Consider the following 19145-nt stretch of genomic DNA (forward strand, 5'->3'; position numbering starts at 1 on the left):
CTCAGCCATCACAGCACCGGCAAATGCTGCAGATCAGCCCCTTCCCCGCAGGCCGGAGCACCCATCATGAGACACTCGCCAGCCCACGACTGTGCACACCTGAAATGCTTTCCCGAAAGTTCGTTTTCTTTTTATTTTTAGAGTTTATTTTTTTTAAAGATTTTTTATTTATTTATTGAGAGAGAGGTAGTGAGAGAGAGCATGAGCAAGGAGAAATCAGAGGGAGAAGCAGACTCCCCATGGAGCTGGGAGCTCGATGCGGGACTGGATCCCAGGACTCCAGGATCATGACCTGAGCCGAAGGCAGTCGTCCAACCAACTGAGCCACCCAGGCGTCCCTAGAGTTTATTTATTTGAGCGAGAGAGCGAGTGAGCCCACAAGCAGGGGTGGGGGCTGAGGGAGAGGGAGAAGTGGACTCCCCGCTGAGCAGGGAGCCCAACTGGGGCTCCAACCCAGGACCCCGGGATCATGACCTGAGCCGAAGGCTTACGTTTAGCTGACACTGAGCCACACAGGTGCCCCCCAGAAGGTCATTCTGGGGTACACTTCCAGCACAAGTGTATTAGATCTTGCCTTTTTATATCTTTTCCTGCTCATTGTCCTGTTAAGGAACATTTCAACATGCACGTGTTTGAGGATCACTGCAAATGTCTGTGTGCCATCGGCCCCTGTGAGCTGCCAGTTTCTCCTTCCGCTTGCTCTTCTGCTGGGTTCACTAGCTCAGAAAAAGGTGGGGGAAGGGAAAAGAATGTGGAGGTGTGTCTTGTGTGAGGAAGGTTGGAACCCTTCCCCCGCTGTCTGTGACAGTATTTTTCTCCCAATCCCCCCAGACCGGGCACTTTCCTCTCTATCTGTCCTATGTGCCACTTTTCCCAGTGTCACTTTGAGGATGCCGTTTAAGAAAAATATATCCAAATGTTCCCGGAAGGACCTGGAGCGCTGTGCATTCAATGTTAGCTTGTTGCGCGCCTGCGTGTCTGTGTGTGCGTGTGTGTGTGTGACACACACGCTCTTGATCTGACCCCATGTCCTCCCCGTGTGTTCAAAGTTGCTCCTGAGCCAGGTGGATGCGCTGGACCCTCTGGGATACAGAGGAAGGGGCAGTAAGTGCGCTATTTTCTCAGTTTCTTTAATGACTATGATTGATTTGGAGAAGAAATAGCTAAAAACAAAACAAAACAGAAAAACGCTCTGACGTCTGTCTCCTCAGAAGTGTGGGGTGTAGGCAGGGCTCCGGCCGGATCCACCTTGTCTGCTACACGACTCCCACCGCCCAGGTCCAGGGTCTGGCGAGGGCCTCTCACACCGGCCTCCAGGGCCCCCTCCAGGGCCTTAGTCTGCGCAGGTCCTGGGCCCCGCCGGCAGGAGGCGCCGCTCCCTCCCCTTCGCGGAGGGTGGACCCTGAGGGCGGTTCCGGAGGACAGTCCGGGCCCCTCCCCATGCCTGTCTCGGGCGCCAGGGATGGGGGCGACCTAGGGCTCCCCTCGACCGCGCAGGGCGCCCAGCGGGCAGCCAGGGGCGCGCCCGGGTCTGATGACGTGGGGTGCGCCTCAGAGGTGCCCGGACCCCCCGACCCCGCAGACCCGCGCGCGCCCCCAGAGACGACACGCGCGGCCGGTCGAGGCTTTCTGGCTGGACTTTACTGGGACTCCGGAGCTCGCGGGAGGGGCGGCTGGGGTCCCGCGACGCCCCCTGGAGTCTAGCGGTAGCTGGAGGCCAGCGCCGCGCTCACGTGGCTCAGGAACTTGTCCAGCGAGGCGTGCATGGCGGGGCCGAAGTCTCCGGGGTAGTGCCGGGCGAGGGTGACCAGCAGGCAGTGGCCGAGGAACTGTGGGGAGAGGGAGTCGTCCGGCCCGGAGCCGCCCTCCGCCACCGCCCGGCCTCGGCCACCGCGGGCCCCGCGCCCGGCCGCGCTCACCTTGAAGTTGACGGGGTCCACTCGCAGCTGGAGCGCGTGCAGGTCGCTCAGCGCCGACAGCGCGCCTGGCAAGTCGTCCAGGTGAGCCACGGCGAGGGTCAGCGCGTCGGCCACCTTCTTGCCGTGGGCCTTGACCTGGGCGGAGCCGGGGCTCAGGTCGAAGTGGGGGAAGTAGGTCTTGGTGGCGGGGAAGGACGCGAAGGTCCTGCGGGAGGAACCTCGAGTGAGGTGCGGCCTGGGGAGGAAGCCCGGGGGGCGGGGGTACCCGGCGCGGCGGCGGAGGCGCAAAGCCCGGGAGCCGGAGGTCACGGGGGCCGGGTAGCCGCACCTCTCCAAGGCCTCGGTTGTGTAGATGCCGACGTTGCTCCCCAGCTTCCTCCAGAGCGCGCGCACCGCTGCCCTGTCCGCGGCGGACAGCGCCATCGCGGAGCCTGCGTCCTGCCGCGCGCGCGCCCCGCGCCGGGTCCCTGCGCCTGCGCCACCGGAGTCCCCGCGGCCTCCAGGGGGCGCCGCCGCCGCGTCCGCGCCCCACCCCTGCTCGCGGAGTCTGGCTCCGAGCGGTCCCGGAGCTTGGCACCCTCCTGGTGGCCGTGGACGCCGCCGTCCCATTCTCCTAGTGTCTACGGTCCGGAAAGTCCTCACTTACTAGTATTAGGGGACCCTGAATTGTATCATGAACTTTGACAGTGACTCACAACTTATTCTCCCTCCCTTCCTCCAGAGCCTGTGATGACTATTTTCGCATTTATGGTATAAAATGAACAGGAAAACGTCCTCTTCCCAAACTTGTGAGACTTCGGCGGGAAACCAATGTCCCGAGCGGGGCTCGTAGCAATTGTTCTTTCAGGACGGAAAACAGGTATTAAATGCCTCGGACGTATCTCAAAAGTGATACCTGATCCCTGTGGGGCCCCCACTCTGTGCCAGGCACCGCTCCGCGCATTAAAAGAATTGCTGGGTGTAGGGCTTCTGGGGAGCTCAGTCGGTTACCCAGCCGGCTCTTGATCTCAGCTCACGTCCTAATCTCAGGGCGCTCAGTTCAAGACCTGTGTGGAGCCTACTTAAAATAAACTTTTTGGTACAATTACTATATAACATAAGATTACCATATTAGCCATTTTATTCTATTTTATTTTATTTTTGAGAGGGAGAGAGAGGGTGGACTGGCCGAGGAAGAGAGAGAGACTCTTAAGCTGGGAGTGGAGCCCAATGCCAGGCTCCGTCTCACAACCTTGAGATCACGACCTGAGCCGAAATCAAGGGTCAGATAACTTGACCAACTGAGCCACCCAGATGCCAACCCCATCTAAGCCATTTTGAAGTGACTTTAACCACATCCACAGTGTTGTGCAACCACCACTGTCATCATCCCAAATGGAAACTTTGTCCCCATTAGCAGTCACCCCATACCCCCTCTCCTCCAGTCCCAGCAGCCTGGTCTTTGTGTGAGGACGCCTATTCTGGACGTTTCATGTGAGTGAAATCACACATTCCTGTGTCCAGCTTCTTTCATTTAGCACCATTCCCGGGGTCCTTCCTGCTCTAGGCTGTGCCCCCGCTTCCAGCTCTTCATGACGACTGCGTTTTGTTTATGCGTTCATCCCCGGGTAGACATTTGGGTTTTCCCACCTTGAGCCCAGGCCATCATTTTCATGATAACAAAAGAAAGAAGACTGCCTAGTACTGGGAGCTCATACTGTACCACCAGCTGTGCCACAAGTGTCACCAGTTGAGGCAGAGGCCTGCCATCTCATTTTCCAAGGATGACTCTGGGACCTCGGGAAGAAAGGACATTGCTGTTAGCTGGGGGCTCGGCCCCCATGGCTGCCAGGACCAGACACCGAGGCGGCAGGGGGCTTGCTCTGAGGGCAGGAAGCACACAGGAGTGCTGAGACCCAGGACCTGGCTCTTCTCTGTTGCAGTTTGTATATGTGTGTGTGTGTGTGTGTGTGTGTGTGTGTAGGGGGGTTGGGGGTGGTGGGCCTCTGGGCTATGTAGTCAGTGCTGAGCTGACCCCCAAAGCCAGGCCTCCAGGTCCATATAGCCCCAGGACAGCAAGCTCTTCACAGCGTGTGTCCTGGAAGTGACCCTGGGAGAAAGCAGCACCACCAGGAAATTGCCTGGCATCTGGGATGGGCTGCTCATCCCGATTTCATCTAGATTGTGTGCATATTTGAGGAGCACTTGACAGGTCGGGGACATTTGGTGAGACTCCCAGGAGCCTGACCTCTGGTCTTCCCCACCCCCAAACTTCAGGGAAAGCAGTGGGAGAGCTCAGAGGTCCAGGCTGGAGGCCCATGAACTCTCCAACCAAGCGTGTGTCATAAAACATAAAGGTGGAAAAGCAGTTCATTGTTCGAGCAAATCGCAGGAAAATCCACAAAGCTCCGGAATGAAATGGAGGACTTGGCCTGCGTGCAGCAGAGCACTCCCCGGTGCCGGTGGGGAGCGGGAAATCCCAGGCAGGGGCGGCAGAACCGGCCCCACTCCCCCCTCCTCTGCCCCGTCTTCCTTTCCCTCTCCTGGCCGCTGCGGACGGTCGGTGGTGCAAAGCGAGGAGAACCCCCGGCCTTCCCCCCACCCCGCACGTTCGCACACAGAGAACACAGAGAGACGCGCACAGGCTGCAGCCCACTCAGACTTTATTCAGAGATCGGGAGGTTGAGGTGCGCGAAGCGCAAGAGGGCCCCGGGCCGGGAGCCCGAGCACCGCCGCCGCTTCAGCTTAACGGTATTTGGAGGTCAGCACGGTGCTCACGGCGCTGAAGAACTTGTCCAGGGAGGCGTGGACGGCGGGGGTGAATTCCGCGGGGTGGTGGCAGGCCAGGGTCACCAGCAGGCAGTGGCTCAGGAGCTGCGGAGGGAGGGGACGTCAGGGGCCGTCGCGGGACGCGGCCGGCCGCGCTCCACCTTCGGGACCCCAAGGGACTCTCCGCCCGGCCAGCAGGCCTCGCGGCCCCGCCCGCTCCCTCGTTCCGGGCCCGCCCGCGCTCACCTTGAAGTTGACGGGGTCCACACGCAGCTTGTAGGCGTGCAGGTCGCTCAGAGCGGACAGCGCGCCCGGCAGGTCGTCCATGTGGGCCACGGCGTTGGTCAGCGCGTCCGCCACCTTCTTGCCGTGGGCCTTGACCTGGGCGGAGCCGTGGCTCAGGTCGAAGTGGGGGAAGTAGGTCTTGGTGGTGGGGAAGGACGCGAAGGTCCTGCGGGAGGAAAGGGTGGGCGAGCCGGGGTTAGGCAGGGCGGTGGCGGACAGGCGCCGCGAGGGGTCTGGGGGCCCGGATCCCAACGGGGGAAGGTGGGGGTCCTCACCTCTCCAGGGCCTCTCCGCCATACTCGCCCGCGTGGCCGCCGATCTTGCCCCAGGTGGACTTGACGTTGGTCTTGTCGGCGGGAGACAGCACCATGGTGAGTTCTTTCTGAGTCTGTGTGAGAACCAGAAATGTGCGGGGCGCGGGGAGCGCGGGGCATTAAATGCCTGGGACACGAGGGGCGCGCCCTCCCGGCCCGCGCTCATTGGCTGGTGCGGAGCCGGGTTGCGCTGCGAGGCCCGCCGGCAGGGGGTGCGCGCGAGCGGCCAGCGCCCGCCAGGAACCATGGGGACTTAGCTGCAGGCTGCGGGGCCGGGGGACGGGGGGGGGGGAGGGGGGGCGTGGGGCGGTCTCTGGCTGTCTCCCCACACCCACTTCTTCACGCCTCTGCTTCCACCGCCTCAGGAAGTGATCTCCCAGCCCCCCAGCTGGTGCGCGCTGCTGGACACCGGGGGCTTAGAGAAATCAAAGACCCACCCACCTCCTAGGCTTGGGACAATCCCCCTGACACTGAGTCCTTTTTAGGCGAGACTTGGGGAACATGTCTCAGCCGATGGCTGGCACTCCGAACGTGGGAAGAGCTCCTGTATATTTGCACGGGAAAGAGGTGACAACTGACAGGAAGAGGAAGAAAGAGGAACAACTGACAAAGGTTATTAACAGGAAACTAACAGAACTGTAGAAATGACCCACAGTGGGGCGCCTGGGTGGCTCGGTCCGCGAAGCCATCTGACTCTTGGGTTAGCCTCCGGTCGTGATCTCAGGGTTGTGAGACTGAGCCCCAGGCCGCCCCGACGCCATGCCCAGTGCCCAAACCGTCAACCTGTGTTCCTGCTGCAGGGGTGGGGGGCAGGGCAGAGGGACTCTCTTTCCCTACTTTGAATAACACAAAACGACCTGGGGCGGGGGGGAGAGCACAGGCGTATTTTAGTTTATTTCTGGATTGTTTTCCACATTTAAATAAAAATGAATTGCCCTTTAGGGCAGAGGAGGGGTGCGCAGTGCAGAGGAGGAAGCCCCTTCCCAGCGGTTCCGAAGTTGGTTTCTTATCCAAAAAGACAGCGGTGAGCAGGGGGCTCGGCCACTGGCTCAGACCTTGCCCAGGCTGCGTGTTGCCTGGAGACCAGGCTGGGCTGGAGGCACTGCCGGAGGCCTCCTTGGGGTGGTTGCCCGGCTGGGTACCCTCTGCCAAGTGGAGTCCAGGACTTCGTTCTGCACTTTGGCCAGGGGCCTTGGCCAGTGGTGCTCATGGCTACAAGGCAGAGACCCCGGGGAGCACCCTGGGTGCTGGGAGACCCCAGGAGCCTCGGACTATTGAGTGGGGGGAGCCGTGAGCTGGGGGACCCAGGACTGCAAATGCAGTGAGCTGTCTGTGTGCCTCACAGACACAAGGGAGCTAGGTACTGCGCTCAAGCCCTCCCCATGGTGCGCCCAGGCCTCGTCAGCCAGCTCATGCCCCACTCTTCCCCTCGACTCTCTCCCTGCCGCCAACCCCAGAGGGTTCCGTGACCCAGGAAAAGTGCAGAAAGCTGCGACCCCCCTTTCCAACCCACCTTCCCTCAGGTAGGAAGGGGGTGGGAATCTTGCAGACGTCACCCAGCACCCACACTTGCCGGGGAGTGCTGTATTTTTGTGGTTCATTTCCTTTGTTTTGATCTCGACTATTTAACGGGCATAAAGGAGAACTCAAGAGGGTGGTGGGGTGCCTGGATGCTCAGTCCCTCGGGCGTGGGACTCTGGAGTGTGGGACTCTCGGTTTCCACTCAGGTTGTGATCTTGGGGTCAACAGACGGACCCCATGGAGGCCTCGAGCTCAGCGGGCAGTCTGCGCTGCCCTCTCCCCCTTCCTCCCCGCTTTCTCTTGTAAACAAACAGATACATTAAAACATAAGAAAAAAAAGAGGAGGGTGGCAAATTTAGGACTCCCCTATCTCTCAGCCCAGAGAGGAACCCTTGGAAGTCTGGTACCACAGGGGCCTGGAGGATGATTTGGCGCATTCCCGGAAGCATCCGCCTTCCTTCTCCTACTGTCCCTCTCCTGGCCCCTGCGGTCGGGTCGGTGGTGCAAAGCGAGGAGAACCCCCGGCCTTCCCCCCACCCCGCACGTTCGCACACAGAGAACACAGAGAGACGCGCACAGGTTGCAGCCCACTCAGACTTTATTCAGAGATCGGGAGGTTGAGGTGCGCGAAGTGCAAGAGGGCCCCGGGCCGGGAGCCCGAGCACCGCCGCCGCTTCAGCTTAACGGTATTTGGAGGTCAGCACGGTGCTCACGGCGCTGAAGAACTTGTCCAGGGAGGCGTGGACGGCGGGGGTGAATTCCGCGGGGTGGTGGCAGGCCAGGGTCACCAGCAGGCAGTGGCTCAGGAGCTGCGGAGGGAGGGGACGTCAGGGGCCGTCGCGGGACGCGGCCGGCCGCGCTCCACCTTCGGGACCCCAAGGGACTCTCCGCCCGGCCAGCAGGCCTCGCGGCCCCGCCCGCTCCCTCGTTCCGGGCCCGCCCGCGCTCACCTTGAAGTTGACGGGGTCCACACGCAGCTTGTAGGCGTGCAGGTCGCTCAGAGCGGACAGCGCGCCCGGCAGGTCGTCCATGTGGGCCACGGCGTTGGTCAGCGCGTCCGCCACCTTCTTGCCGTGGGCCTTGACCTGGGCGGAGCCGTGGCTCAGGTCGAAGTGGGGGAAGTAGGTCTTGGTGGTGGGGAAGGACGCGAAGGTCCTGCGGGAGGAAAGGGTGGGCGAGCCGGGGTTAGGCAGGGCGGTGGCGGACAGGCGCCGCGAGGGGTCTGGGGGCCCGGATCCCAACGGGGGAAGGTGGGGGTCCTCACCTCTCCAGGGCCTCTCCGCCATACTCGCCCGCGTGGCCACCGATCTTGTCCCAGGTGGACTTGACGTTGGTCTTGTCGGCGGGAGACAGCACCATGGTGAGTTCTTTCTGAGTCTGTGTGAGAACCAGAAATGTGCGGGGCGCGGGGAGCGCGGGGCATTAAATGCCCGGTGCGCGAGGGGCGCGCCCTCCCGGCCCCCCGCTCATTGGCTGGCCCGGTGCCAGGAGGTGTTCCCGGCGAGTACTGGCGGGGGTCCCAAGGCAGCCTTCACACTCTCTCCCCGGCCCAGACCGGGATCCAGTTCTGTATGGTACCCTTCATTTCCTCTCCTGTGGTTCCGGGGAGCCCACACAGGTTCCCGACCCACCCGACAGGCTCCCGCTTTTGGCTGGGAGCCTGGGGTATTTGCTGGTTGGGAAGGAGAGCACATTTTCCGAAGTGAAACAAGCTGCTTCTGCACCAAACGTTCCCAAGGACCAAGGCTGTAGACAGTCCGTGTAAACAGTGGGGCTGAGGGAGATAATGTTGGATCAGGGGCTCCAAGCCCTCCTTCCCCTCATGGTGGACAGGGGTTCCTGGCCACCGTCGGGTTACAGGCACAGGCACAGCCAGGTAGGGTGGGTAGTTTCCCACAAGTCAGAGCTTACTCTCTGGCATCCTTTGGACTTGGGCACGTCCGGCCAGGTGGGGCTCCGTGCTCTCTGCGCCGACAGAGATTTTCAGCAGGGAACTTTCCTCATTCAGAGTCTGGTGAGCTCCTGGAGTCCCCACTCCCTGGCCTCATTCCCTTATCGGAGAAGGTTCTCCGTAGAGTGCTAGGATTCCTGCCCCCGCATGCCACAGAGGGGAGAGACTGACCCTGGGGACCGGGTCTGGCGGTGAAGGAGAGGAACACCTTGGTTGGGGGACCCGCAGAGACTGAAAGGAACGATGTAGTGGAAGCTGGGGGGCCCTGGGCCTGCCTGGTGCTGACCCTGCTTTATGGTCTTATAAATTATTTCAAAGAGCCAGCACGGTGTCAGCTTTTTGTTTGTGTTTACGTCGGATGCATTAGGCTCAGACTGCTCCTGGACATGTTCGGTATCAGAGCAGTTGTGTGGATGGGGTGTCTGCTTGATCCTGGCCGTCAGGAGCTCCTTCCCCAGACCCCCGCCCCAGGAGATTCAAAGGGAGGCACTAACTTGGCTGGGGCAACGTTTCCTGCATACTGAGCGTCAAGGGGAAGGAAGGAAGAGAAGGTCTGCGGGGTCCCTACCTCTGACCTCCCGCCAGGAACTTGACCCTTGGCCTCCTGCCTGCATCTGTCTGCAAAAGAGCCAAGGAGTCCAGGGAGCGGCTCCCAGCGGGAGGGCACGGAGGTAGCACCGAGGAGTGGTGAATGCAAACGTGCTTTGTGAACGGTGTGGCACAGCGGGTGTGTTGAAAATGAACTGCACCCAGAAAACCTCCTTCCTCTTAGCTCCCACTTGCCACCTCCCCCCATTTCCCCATCATAGGAGGGGAATTGTTCTGTTCAATGTTTAGGGATCCACACCCTGTCCAGACTCGGGATTGTCAACCCGGGAACCGTCCCCATTTGAGAGTTCCTGGCCCCTCTTCCCTTGTGCGCAAAGGTCTGGGATCGCGCCCTAAGATTCCGGTGGGCTTCACACCCGACCCGGAGCTTTCTGGCCAGGCACAATAACCTCAGCCTACCCGCTCCCCAAAGACCACACAAGCGCACGGTCCCTCCGTTGGAGCCTGTTTATTGACATGCAGAGACGGGAGCCCGCGGGGCGGGGGACTCAACGATACTTCTCGGTCAGCACCACCGACACGCCCGTCAAGAATTTATCCCACGCCGCCTGCATTTCTACGGTGAACTCGCCCTGCAGGTGGGAGGCCAGCACCACCTGGAAACACTGGATCAGCAGCTGCGGGAGAAGGGGCGGATGAAGGGGCGCTGCCTCTGCCGATTCCCTCTCCAGCCCCAACCCCGGTTGCGCGCGCGCGCGAACCCTACGGGGGCCCGGGCGGGCTCACAGGGAAGTTGGAGGGGTCCACGCGGAGCACTTGCGCGTGCAGGTCGGCGAGCGGACTCAGGGCGGCGCGCAGGTTGTCCATGTGTCGCACAGCCACGCCGACCGCCTCGAGCATGCGTTGTCCGTGGGTCAGCAGCTGAGTCTCGTCAGGGCAGAAGCCCAGGTGCTTGAAGTAGACCTTGGTGCTGGGGTAGACCGTGAAGAGCCTGACGGAGCAGGTGGGTGAGTTAGGAGGGCCGCCGCGTGGGGTCCTTCCCGCGTCTGCGCAGCCCAGACACCCGGAAATCCCCCGTCTCGGCCCCTCCTCCAACTCAGGCTCCAATCCACTGGCACCGCCCCGCTGTGATCCTGGAAACTCCGCCTCAACCCACCTGAGCAGCAGCTCCGCCCCAAAGGACGCCTCGTGGCCGGCGATCAGGTCCCAGACCTGCGCGACCTGGGCGCGCTCTTGGACGCTGAGCATTGCGCTGGCGGGGCGTGCTCTGGGGGCCCCTCCCGCCGCGCCGGCCTCCTTATAGCCTCCCCACACCCCAGGCGCCCCGCCTGCCCTTATCTGTGGGACGGCGGCCGGAGCGCGGGGACCCTCGGCCGGCGCCGGGAAGCGTCTCCAGGCTGGGTCCCTGTGGCCGCGGAGGCCGCCGCCCGGGGCGGGGGGTGTTCCCGCACGGACTCACGCGGTGTGCGTGCGCGCTTTTGCTGCAGACATCAGCAGGACCTGGAATAACCCCCGCACGGGCAAAGTGAGGGCCTGTCCCGGAGACAGCCCGTGGGAGGACGCGTGAAAGAGCGCAGCGCAGCGCAGGGACGGGGCGGGGGCGGGCGTCCAATCATGGGGCCCCGCAGCGCGGGAGCTGTGACAGCAGGCTTGGAGGAAAAGCCCCGGGAGGGTGCACACGCCCGCAGCACGCAGAGTAAAGCAACCCTTGGGCGATTGGGGCTGCAGGAGCGGAGGAAAGTCCTCTCTGGCCTGAGAACCGCATGGGCCCGCCTGCGCTGCTTTGCCGCTCCCCCACTCGGGTGCGTAGGCCCAAGGATCGCCCAAGACCACCCTTGCGGTGGCCTTCAAGCCGGTGGTGACCCTGGGGTCGGCCGCATTCCTGCCGCTCCCGCTTTCTTTCACTCCCCTCTTTCCCGCCAATACTGAGAACACAAGAGCCACTTCCTCCTCATCCATTTATTGGAGAATCCGTGGAGGAATTATGGAAGTTCGGGGCAGGGAAGGGGCGGCAGCCCGCCCTCCGTTGGGCGGCTGCGCTCAGCGGTACTTCTCGGTCAGGACGCACGACACGATGGACAGGAACTTGTCCCAGGCGGTGTGGGCGTCCGCGGTGAAGTCGGCGGGGAAGTGCGAGGCCACGGTGACCAGCAGACAGTGCGACAGGAGCTGAGGGGCGGGAGCGCGGCCCCGTGAGCGCCGGTGCGGGCGGGGGTGCGGTGGGGGGGGCGGGGAACGCAGCTTCCGCCCGCGCCCCTCGCCCCCCCCAGGGGACCCCAGCCTCGCGCCCACCTTGAAGTTGACCGGGTCCACGCGCAGAATGTAGGCGTGCAGCTCGCTCAGCTTGGCCAGGGCGCCCCCGATGTTGTCGATGCTCTTGACCGCCTCGCCCAGCGCGGCCACCACCTTGGCGCCGTGCACGCGCAGGTGCGCCGAGCCTGGGTGCAGGTCGAAGTGCGGGAAGTAGGTCTTGGTCTGGGGGTAGCTGGCGAAGAGCCTGCGGGCGGGGGCGACAGCCACACCTGGTGAGGCCTGCGCGCGAGTGCGCCTCGGGCGGGCGCAAAACTTACCCAGCGTTGAAAAGGCCAGCGGCCTGGAGAAGTCATACTTGAAGGCAGCATTTGAAGACATAAACATTAACGCAAACCATTCCCGTTGAATACGATGTTGTAATTTTACACAAGGACGGGATCCCCATTGCCCCTTCCCCTCTTACCCCAGGCTCAGACAGGGCGCGGTGGAATCCCACCCTCACCGTCCCCTCGCTGGGCAACCCGTTCATTGCTTTACTGATTCCTTCCAGCCATGTTTCTGGACACCTGGGCGCTGGGCCCAGCACAAAAGACAGTCTCACAGCCACACACCCTCTCTGTCCACCTCCTCTTCCTGCTCCCTGAGTGTCGTCCCCCTCCTCCCTGGTCCCTCCGTGCTGGGCCCTGTCCTCCCTAACCCCACACTGTGCCCTACCTGGCTCTGTGCCAGCCCACGGGGCGCCCCCTCACCTCTCCAGGGCCTGGGTGCCAATGGCATCGGCCTGGGTGGAGATCTTGTCCCACATGGACAGGATGACGGTCCTCTCGGCCTTGGTCAGAGACATGGTGGTAGTGGAGCTGGGCATGCTCAGGACTAGCCTCTGTGGGGCTCACCCCCCAGGATCCCTTTATACACAGGGAGGCTGGGTGGGGGCCAGGCTGTGGCCGTTGGTCTGGAGAGGGGACAGGGCTGTGGGGGTGGGGTCTCTTATCAGACCCAGCGAGGGTGGGTGGTCAGGGCCTGGTGGCCTGGCCCCTGAGGGGCTCTCACTCCAACCTCCCCCACTGGGCCACAGCTAGGGTCCACGTTGCAGGGAGATAGGGGCCAAGCCTGGGTGGAGAGTCCACATGTCAGCCCAGCCCTTGGACTGGCCTCCACAGCCCTTGTTCCTGACCCTCTGTCCTTGTGGTAGAAGGTGACCTAGAATGCCTCAGGCTCTCACAGAAGCACTCCCCCTCCTTCCTGTGCTGGCACCTCTGCATTGCCGCCTCCTTTACAGTTTGTGGAGGACTGAACCGATGTCCACGGTGGGAAACTGAGGCTAGCTGTCACAGGGTGTGAGTAGCAGTCTTGGCTTCAGACACTGCTCTGTAGCCCTTGCCCCACCCAGAGGAAGTTCTCCCCCAGAATCCTGACCAGGGGGACTCCCCACACTGGGTCCCCAGGCGGGGGTAGCTGGGCTCCTATGAAGAGCCTGGGACTACAGGAGCCTGGGGTTCCCCTGCCCCGTTCCCCTCACAGCCTCTACTGTGTCTCCTCTCCCTTTCCCTCTCCCCCATAAGGCAACCGTTCTAATGTGCTTAACTAGTCCCTTTAGTTAGTATGTGTTCTTCCAAAGGGTACATTTTTAGGCACGTATTTTAAGTTAAGTTATAGCTTGATTCTTAAAATTTAACATAATCATTTCCTCACAAGCGCACCTTTTTTGAAATACAAGAATATTTCTTCAGGGGCACCTGCGCAGCTCAGTTGGGTGAGTGTCCTCAGCTTGGGTCATGATCCTGGGGTCCTGGGGTCAAGGTCAGAGTGGGGCTTCTGCTCAGTGGGGAGCCGGGGAGCCGGCTTCTCCCTCTCCCTCTGCAGCTCCCCTTGCCTGTGTTCCTTCTCTGTCAAATCAATCCATCAGTCAGTCTTTTTCAAAAGAAGAAATATAGGAATTTTTAAAAGATTAATTGATTTATTATGTGAGAGAGAGAGAGACAGAGGGAAAGAGCATCTGATGCAGACTCCCGGAGGAGCTCGGAGCCTGACACTGGAGCTCTATCAAAGGACCCTGAGAGTCTCTCCACCAACTGAGCACCCACCCCCGCCCCTGTCCCCAGCGTCTCTGACAATGTTTTTCCACAGAAACAAAGGCTGAACACAGCTGCAGCACAACGATAGTGGCCCTTACCCCTCAGGGATGAGGCTTAGAGTTACTCTCCTGTTTGCCTGTGCGCCCCTGTGTTTTCACAGGGCTCCCACACAGTCCTCGTTACTAAGCCCACCCTGTGCCATGAGGGGGAGCCTGAGGTGGGCAGTTCCCGACCTCACCCTGTCTTGGTATGAGCAGGGAGTTGGGGCCTCCAGGCAGATCCCAGAGTCCAGGCTGAGTCTGGTGGGGAGGCCCCAGTTTCCTCAGCTGACTCCCCCTGTCCCACATCCCCCGGAACGGGCCGGGGCTGCCTTCTGGAGAGCACCTGGTGGGGCTCCCCAGGCTGCCACTCAGTTCTGCTCCTGGGCTGGGCCGGCCCTCAGGGGGTGGCGGCCTGGCCTGGCCTGGCGGCATTCAGGGTGACCCCTTTGATTTACCCATGAGGTTGAGCCGTTGCCCACATGATGGTTTGAATCCCTGGGTTCCTTTTCGCTGGCCAGGTGATCTTGGCTTATTTCTGTCATCTGTGTTTTATGAACACACACACACACACACACACACACACACACACACACACTTTCAGGGTTTTCTCTAACACATGCACTGTGCATGTATTTAAGGTTTTTAAAAAATTAATTAAAAAATTAAACTTGTGGGGGTACCTGGCTGGCTCCATTGGTAGAGTGTAAGACTCTTGACCTCAGGGTTGTGAGTTTAAGTCCTGTGTTGTGTATAGAGGTGACTTAAAATCTTTTTTTCTTTTAAAGATTTTATTTATTTATTCGAAAGACAGAGATCACAAGTAGGCAGAGAGGCAGGCAGAAAAAGAGGGGGGAACAGGCTCCCTGCTCAGCAGAGAGCCTGATGTGGGGCTTGATCCCAGGACCCTGAGATTGTGACCTGAGCCGAAGGCAGAGGCTTAACCCACTGAGCCACCCAGGTGCCCCTAAAATCTTTAAAAATAGGGCACTGGGCAGGGAACCTCAGTCAGTCAGGTGGCTGCCTTCAGCTGAGGTCATGATCCTGGGATCGAGTCCCATAATGAGTCCCACACTGAGTGCCACTCTGGAATTGTGACCCCAGTGCAAGGCAGCCGCCCAACCGACTGAGCCGCCCAGATGCCCCTTAATTAACAGCAATCCTGAGGAGAGGACAGCTTAAAGGGACACTTGGGTGGCTCAGCTGGTTAAGCCTCTGCCTTCGGCTCAGGTCATGATCCCAGGGTCCTGGGATTGAGCCTCCCATCGGGCTCCTTGCTCAGCAGGGGGCCTGCCTCTCCCTCTCTCTATGCCTCTCTGCCCCTGCCTGTGCTCATGCATTCTCTCCCTCTAACAAATAAATAAAATATTTTGGGAAAAGTACAGCTTAAAAAACAAAATTTCAAAAAAAAAATTCCCTTTTCACCTACTTACCTTCAGAGATAATCCTTCCATTATTTCCTAGGACCTTCCCCACGAATTAGGAACGCATGTGTTAGGGGGCGCCTGGCTGGCTCAGCCCATAGAGCACGGAACTCTTGTTTTCAAAAAGATTTATGTATTTGAAAGAGAGAGAGAGAGCACAAGACAGAGACGGAGAGTGTCGCGCAGACTCTGCATTGAGTGTGGAGCCGATTTCATGACCCTGAGGTCACGACCTGAGCATAAACCAAGAGTCTGATGCTTGACGGACTGAGCCACTCAGGTGCCCTCAACATGCAGCTCTTGATCCTGGGGTTGTGAGCTGAGGCCCATGCTGGGCATAGAGATCACCAACAAACGTGCGTGTGTGTGTGTGTGTGTGTGTGACCATGAAACTAGGCCTGAGAGCTCAGTGGGTGTCATTCCCCCATTCCAATGTCTGGGGCTGCCAGGGTCCTCGCACCCCAAGAGGGGACCAGTTCACACTGTGTCCTTAAAGCCTTCCTAAAAGCTGCCTTTTCTGTTCATAGAGACGATGCATGGTCCTTGAGACCCCTTGAGGGAGTTTGCAGACTAGAAGGTGAATGGACATTACTTCCTCCTCACCAGGCACACTCACATGCTTGTGTTTTCTTCCTTCAGCTGAATGACCCTGGTAAGGCGTCTTCATGTCCTGCGGTCCAGCGTGTGCATACCCGTCACAACCGGCCCATGGGGCCCGCTGGAGCCGGCCATCCGAGAAGCTAAGTCTGAAACCACAAGTAGGCATTGGAGGCTCACCGTGGGGGCCCTTGCTGGCCGGGTGTTGTCATTGTCCTGGTGCGCACGCTGAAGTCCAGCAGAAATGCCTTCTGCGTCTTACAGAGGATGAGGACAGCGCTCAGGCCCCGAGCTAGGGAGATGACCCACAGGAGACTGCCAACCCTTCCCCTGGAAATCCCTCCCAGGAGGGATCTCCAGGCCAAATGGAGGCTGTAGAGAGGACTGGGGGGGGGGGTCACGGTGTGCAGGCCTGGGCTCCTGCCTGCCCTCATGGGGCTGCCCACACATTCAAGTCTCCAGAGCCACCGGAACAAACAGGCACTGGTTGTTTGAGGTGGAAAGGATCCCTGGGATCATGTGGGGTCCAATGGAAACAGGTCCAGAGCGGAGGAGAGGCTGGGCACAGTCACAAAACCCATAGGAGACTCAGTCTTGGGCCTCTGTTTGCCAAAGGCCCGCTCCTGGCAGGCAGCTCCTGGACAGCCAGGTACGTGGGACCACCCCGCGTGCCCTACGCCCATGGTTGGGCAGGAGTCCTTCTGGGTCCATGTCCACCCTGGAGAGGGGGTCCCACCTTGGGCACTGCCCCTCAGAACAGAGTTTCTCTGTGGCCCTGAGAAGAGAACCCCCAGACCCTAACGCCAGGCAAGGAGCCAGAACCATCTCCGGCAGGTTCCCGAAAGCCCCCAGAAGCTCCATGGGATCTTTCCAGGTGGCATCTGACCCTGCCCTGAGCCAGGCCGGCTCTAACAGCTGGGGGCACAGCACGGGACCCACGGACAGAAACCCCTGCTGGTCAGAGCCTCTGCTCTAGAGCGGAAGCCCTACAATGCAGAGAGAGCGCAACAGGCAAGCACAGCAGCTACCACCCTGACCCTGGGCTGCCACCCCACAGCCCGCGTCCTCCTGTGACGGCGACAACCAAAGCCCCAGGTGAGCATGGAGGAACTGCAGGGGAGCCCAGCATCCCTGTCCTGGCAGAGAAGGCTTCTAGGTAAGGAGTTTCAAGCTACGGGATCATAGGGCTACTCCCACTTCTCGGCAGCATCCCATCGAAGGCAAAGCCCCGCTTCCTCGGGCCCTGATTGTTAAACACCAGGCCCAGCTCTCTAGCTCAGAGGCCCAGCATGTCCCGCGCTCTGCCTCTCACCCCACCTTTTCTCCAAATCAGTGAATTTTCGAACAGTCCAGGCAAGGTGTCTCGTAGAACACGGTCTGTTTTGGGTTGGTCTGCTGGTTTGCCTGAAGTGGGTTTTTTTTTTTTAGATGGATCCTTTATCTGTATATTTCCAGTACACTAGAAGTCAGAGCTAAAGGCCAGAAGTCAGGGCTTGGTTGGTGAAGTGTCTGATTTTGGCTCAGGTCATGATCCTGAACTACAGGGGTGCCTTGGTGGCTCAGTTGTTGAGCCTCTGCCAGTTCAGGTCATGATCCCAGGGTCCTGAGATCGAGACCCGCATCGGGCTTCCTTCTCAGCGGGAGCCTGCGTGTGTTCCCTCTCTCACTGTGTCTCTCTCTGTCAAATAAAGAAGATAAAATCTAAAAAAAAAAAAGAACTATGATATATGTATGTAAAACATGAGTTTACAATATTTCCAATTCAGACTTTATGTAGTTTTTAGTAAAGAAAGTTTAAAGCATATAAAAAACATTTTAACCTTAAAAAGAAGATGTATATTTAGTTATTTTAGTAGGGGAGGTAGGGCAGAGGGAAGAGGAGACAAGCAGATTCTGTTGATCGGGAAGCCGGACGTGGGGCTTGATCCCTGGACCCTGAGATCATGACCGGAGCCAAAATGAAGCATCAGATGTTTAACTGACTGACCCACCCAGGGGTCCCTACCCCTTCTTCCAAGTAAACTTGTGGGGCTGGAACTCTTGAGATGAAGAGTTTGATGCTCTACAGACTGAGCCGACCAGGCACCCCAATCATAAAAAATGTTTTAAAACAAAAAAATGTCATTGTTTTTATATTTGCACCTATTTTCACTTAGGCTGAAAACAGTGGTTCCCCGTGGCATAGTATTTTCACTTATTTGCTTTGATCCTACAAAATCAGTAATGTAGTTGCAAAATTATGATATCAGCTACTGGTGCTGCTTGGTATACGCTGACTCAGTTGGGTATAGCATACAGGAAACTGAGCAAATAAGTCACGGTTTTGACTACAGCCAGAGCCAGGTTTCTCACTAGTGTGGGAGGGAGGCATGGACGTGGACAGGGAGAAGACAAGAAGAATCCATGTGGTCTTGGACTGTAACTAGAGATGCTGGTGTGAGGTTATGGTTTCTGACATGCTTGGACTGACTGAGGATAGATATTCATGTGTGCGTGTGTGTATATAAATATCAACTTATCTCTTAATTCCTTCCACTGAGGGGGACCGGAAGAGGTGACACCCCAGGAGCAGGGAGCCCATCCAGCCCCCACATCCTGCTTTCCAAATTTCACTCCCCGGTGGGAAGAAACAAAACTACGTGCGGATATGGCCGGTGTCAGTCTGGTGTTGGGCTGGTGCAGGGGAAGGGAAAGCACAAGGTGCTCCTGGAGCGTCTTACGGCAGAAATAAGGAGCATACCCGAAGGTGGCCAGGGCCCATCGCAGGACGCATGGGTCAGTTTGTCCGAATCTGGGACACTTTGGGGATCAAAATAAATAATGATTGGTAATAGATCATAAACCCCTGGATAAAATGGAAATTAATGAGTTAAAATGATAAATATTCAAAAAGATAATGGGAAGTAAAAGCTTTTTTTACAGTAGAATGCCGACTGATAATTGCAGAGGGAACGATGGAGAATCGCCTTCGCAGCAACAATTGGTACAGGCAAAGCTCATCAGGGGCTGCTGGGAGCAGTGCACGAAATTGTATAAAGAACAGGGTATTTTCATAGTCTCAACAGATCACTTTGTAAAAAATTTGGGGGTGCTGGGTGGCTCAGTGGGTTAAAGCCTCTGTCTTCGGCTCAAGTCATGATCTCAGGGTCCTGGGATCAAGCCCCGCATCGGGCTCTTTGCTCAGCGGGGAGCGAGCTTCCTCCTCTCTCTCTACCTGCCTCTCTGCCTGCTTGTGATCTCCGTCTGTCAAATAAATAAATAAAATCTTAAAAAAAATTTGTTATCCATTAGAAAACATAAAATACGAATTTGCTTTGTCGTGGAGAAAATTGGCAGACCCCGTTTCAACTAGGTGATCAAGGGGAACATCACCAGTAAAGGACAAATCAATGTTACGAGCATAGGGGTGCCTCGAGGGGGACACGGCTTCGCTTCTGCAGTTTTCGTGCCAGAAATGAATCACCTAAGTCT

The 19145-nt window shown here is 58.8% G+C and overlaps 5 protein-coding genes and 1 long non-coding RNA gene across 8 annotated transcripts; 1 reads left to right on the forward strand and 5 right to left on the reverse strand.

Annotated features, from left to right (window-relative positions):
• Positions 1–1621: 1621 nt before the first annotated feature.
• On the reverse strand, positions 1622–2400 carry HBQ1 (hemoglobin subunit theta 1). Of its 2 annotated transcripts, XM_082713741.1 has the most exons (3): positions 2248–2400; positions 1920–2124; positions 1622–1829 (listed from the first exon to the last, which is right to left on the reverse strand). In XM_082713741.1, exons 1-3 carry the CDS (start codon positions 2340–2342, stop codon positions 1701–1703), a joined length of 429 nt encoding a protein of 142 aa, XP_082569867.1. In that variant the 5' UTR covers positions 2343–2400; the 3' UTR covers positions 1622–1700. The 2 variants fall into 2 exon arrangements, with proteins under 2 accessions (XP_082569867.1, XP_082569866.1); XM_082713740.1 differs by having other exon boundaries at positions 1622–2124.
• Positions 1923–4656, forward strand: LOC309854500. The gene is made up of 2 exons (XR_014306252.1): positions 1923–2000; positions 2641–4656. It is a non-coding gene; the product is annotated as an uncharacterized lncRNA (long non-coding RNA).
• Positions 4545–5502, reverse strand: LOC309854491 (hemoglobin subunit alpha-1/2-like). The gene is made up of 3 exons (XM_082713765.1): positions 5228–5502; positions 4914–5118; positions 4545–4772 (listed from the first exon to the last, which is right to left on the reverse strand). Exons 1-3 carry the CDS (start codon positions 5320–5322, stop codon positions 4644–4646), a joined length of 429 nt encoding a protein of 142 aa, XP_082569891.1. The 5' UTR covers positions 5323–5502; the 3' UTR covers positions 4545–4643.
• A 1865-nt stretch (positions 5503–7367) lies between these two features.
• LOC309854492 (hemoglobin subunit alpha-1/2) lies at positions 7368–8355 on the reverse strand. Its single transcript, XM_082713766.1, has 3 exons — positions 8052–8355; positions 7738–7942; positions 7368–7596 (listed from the first exon to the last, which is right to left on the reverse strand). The coding sequence occupies exons 1-3, from the start codon at positions 8144–8146 to the stop codon at positions 7468–7470; spliced, it is 429 nt and encodes a 142-aa protein (XP_082569892.1). The 5' UTR covers positions 8147–8355; the 3' UTR covers positions 7368–7467.
• Positions 8356–9780: 1425 nt separating this feature from the next.
• HBM (hemoglobin subunit mu) lies at positions 9781–10599 on the reverse strand. Its single transcript, XM_082713767.1, has 3 exons — positions 10444–10599; positions 10074–10278; positions 9781–9964 (listed from the first exon to the last, which is right to left on the reverse strand). Exons 1-3 carry the CDS (start codon positions 10533–10535, stop codon positions 9836–9838), a joined length of 426 nt encoding a protein of 141 aa, XP_082569893.1. The 5' UTR covers positions 10536–10599; the 3' UTR covers positions 9781–9835.
• Positions 10600–11231: 632 nt separating this feature from the next.
• Positions 11232–12671, reverse strand: LOC309854490 (hemoglobin subunit zeta-like). 2 transcript variants are annotated; one of them, XM_082713763.1, is made up of 3 exons: positions 12290–12671; positions 11580–11784; positions 11232–11456 (listed from the first exon to the last, which is right to left on the reverse strand). In XM_082713763.1, exons 1-3 carry the CDS (start codon positions 12403–12405, stop codon positions 11328–11330), a joined length of 450 nt encoding a protein of 149 aa, XP_082569889.1. In that variant the 5' UTR covers positions 12406–12671; the 3' UTR covers positions 11232–11327. The 2 variants fall into 2 exon arrangements, with proteins under 2 accessions (XP_082569889.1, XP_082569890.1); XM_082713764.1 differs by lacking the exon at positions 12290–12671 and adding an exon at positions 11896–11951.
• Positions 12672–19145: the final 6474 nt, after the last annotated feature.

The sequence above is a fragment of the Mustela nivalis genome, assembly GCF_964662115.1.
Source record: "Mustela nivalis genome assembly, chromosome: 19".
NCBI classification, from domain to species: Eukaryota; Metazoa; Chordata; class Mammalia; order Carnivora; family Mustelidae; genus Mustela; species Mustela nivalis.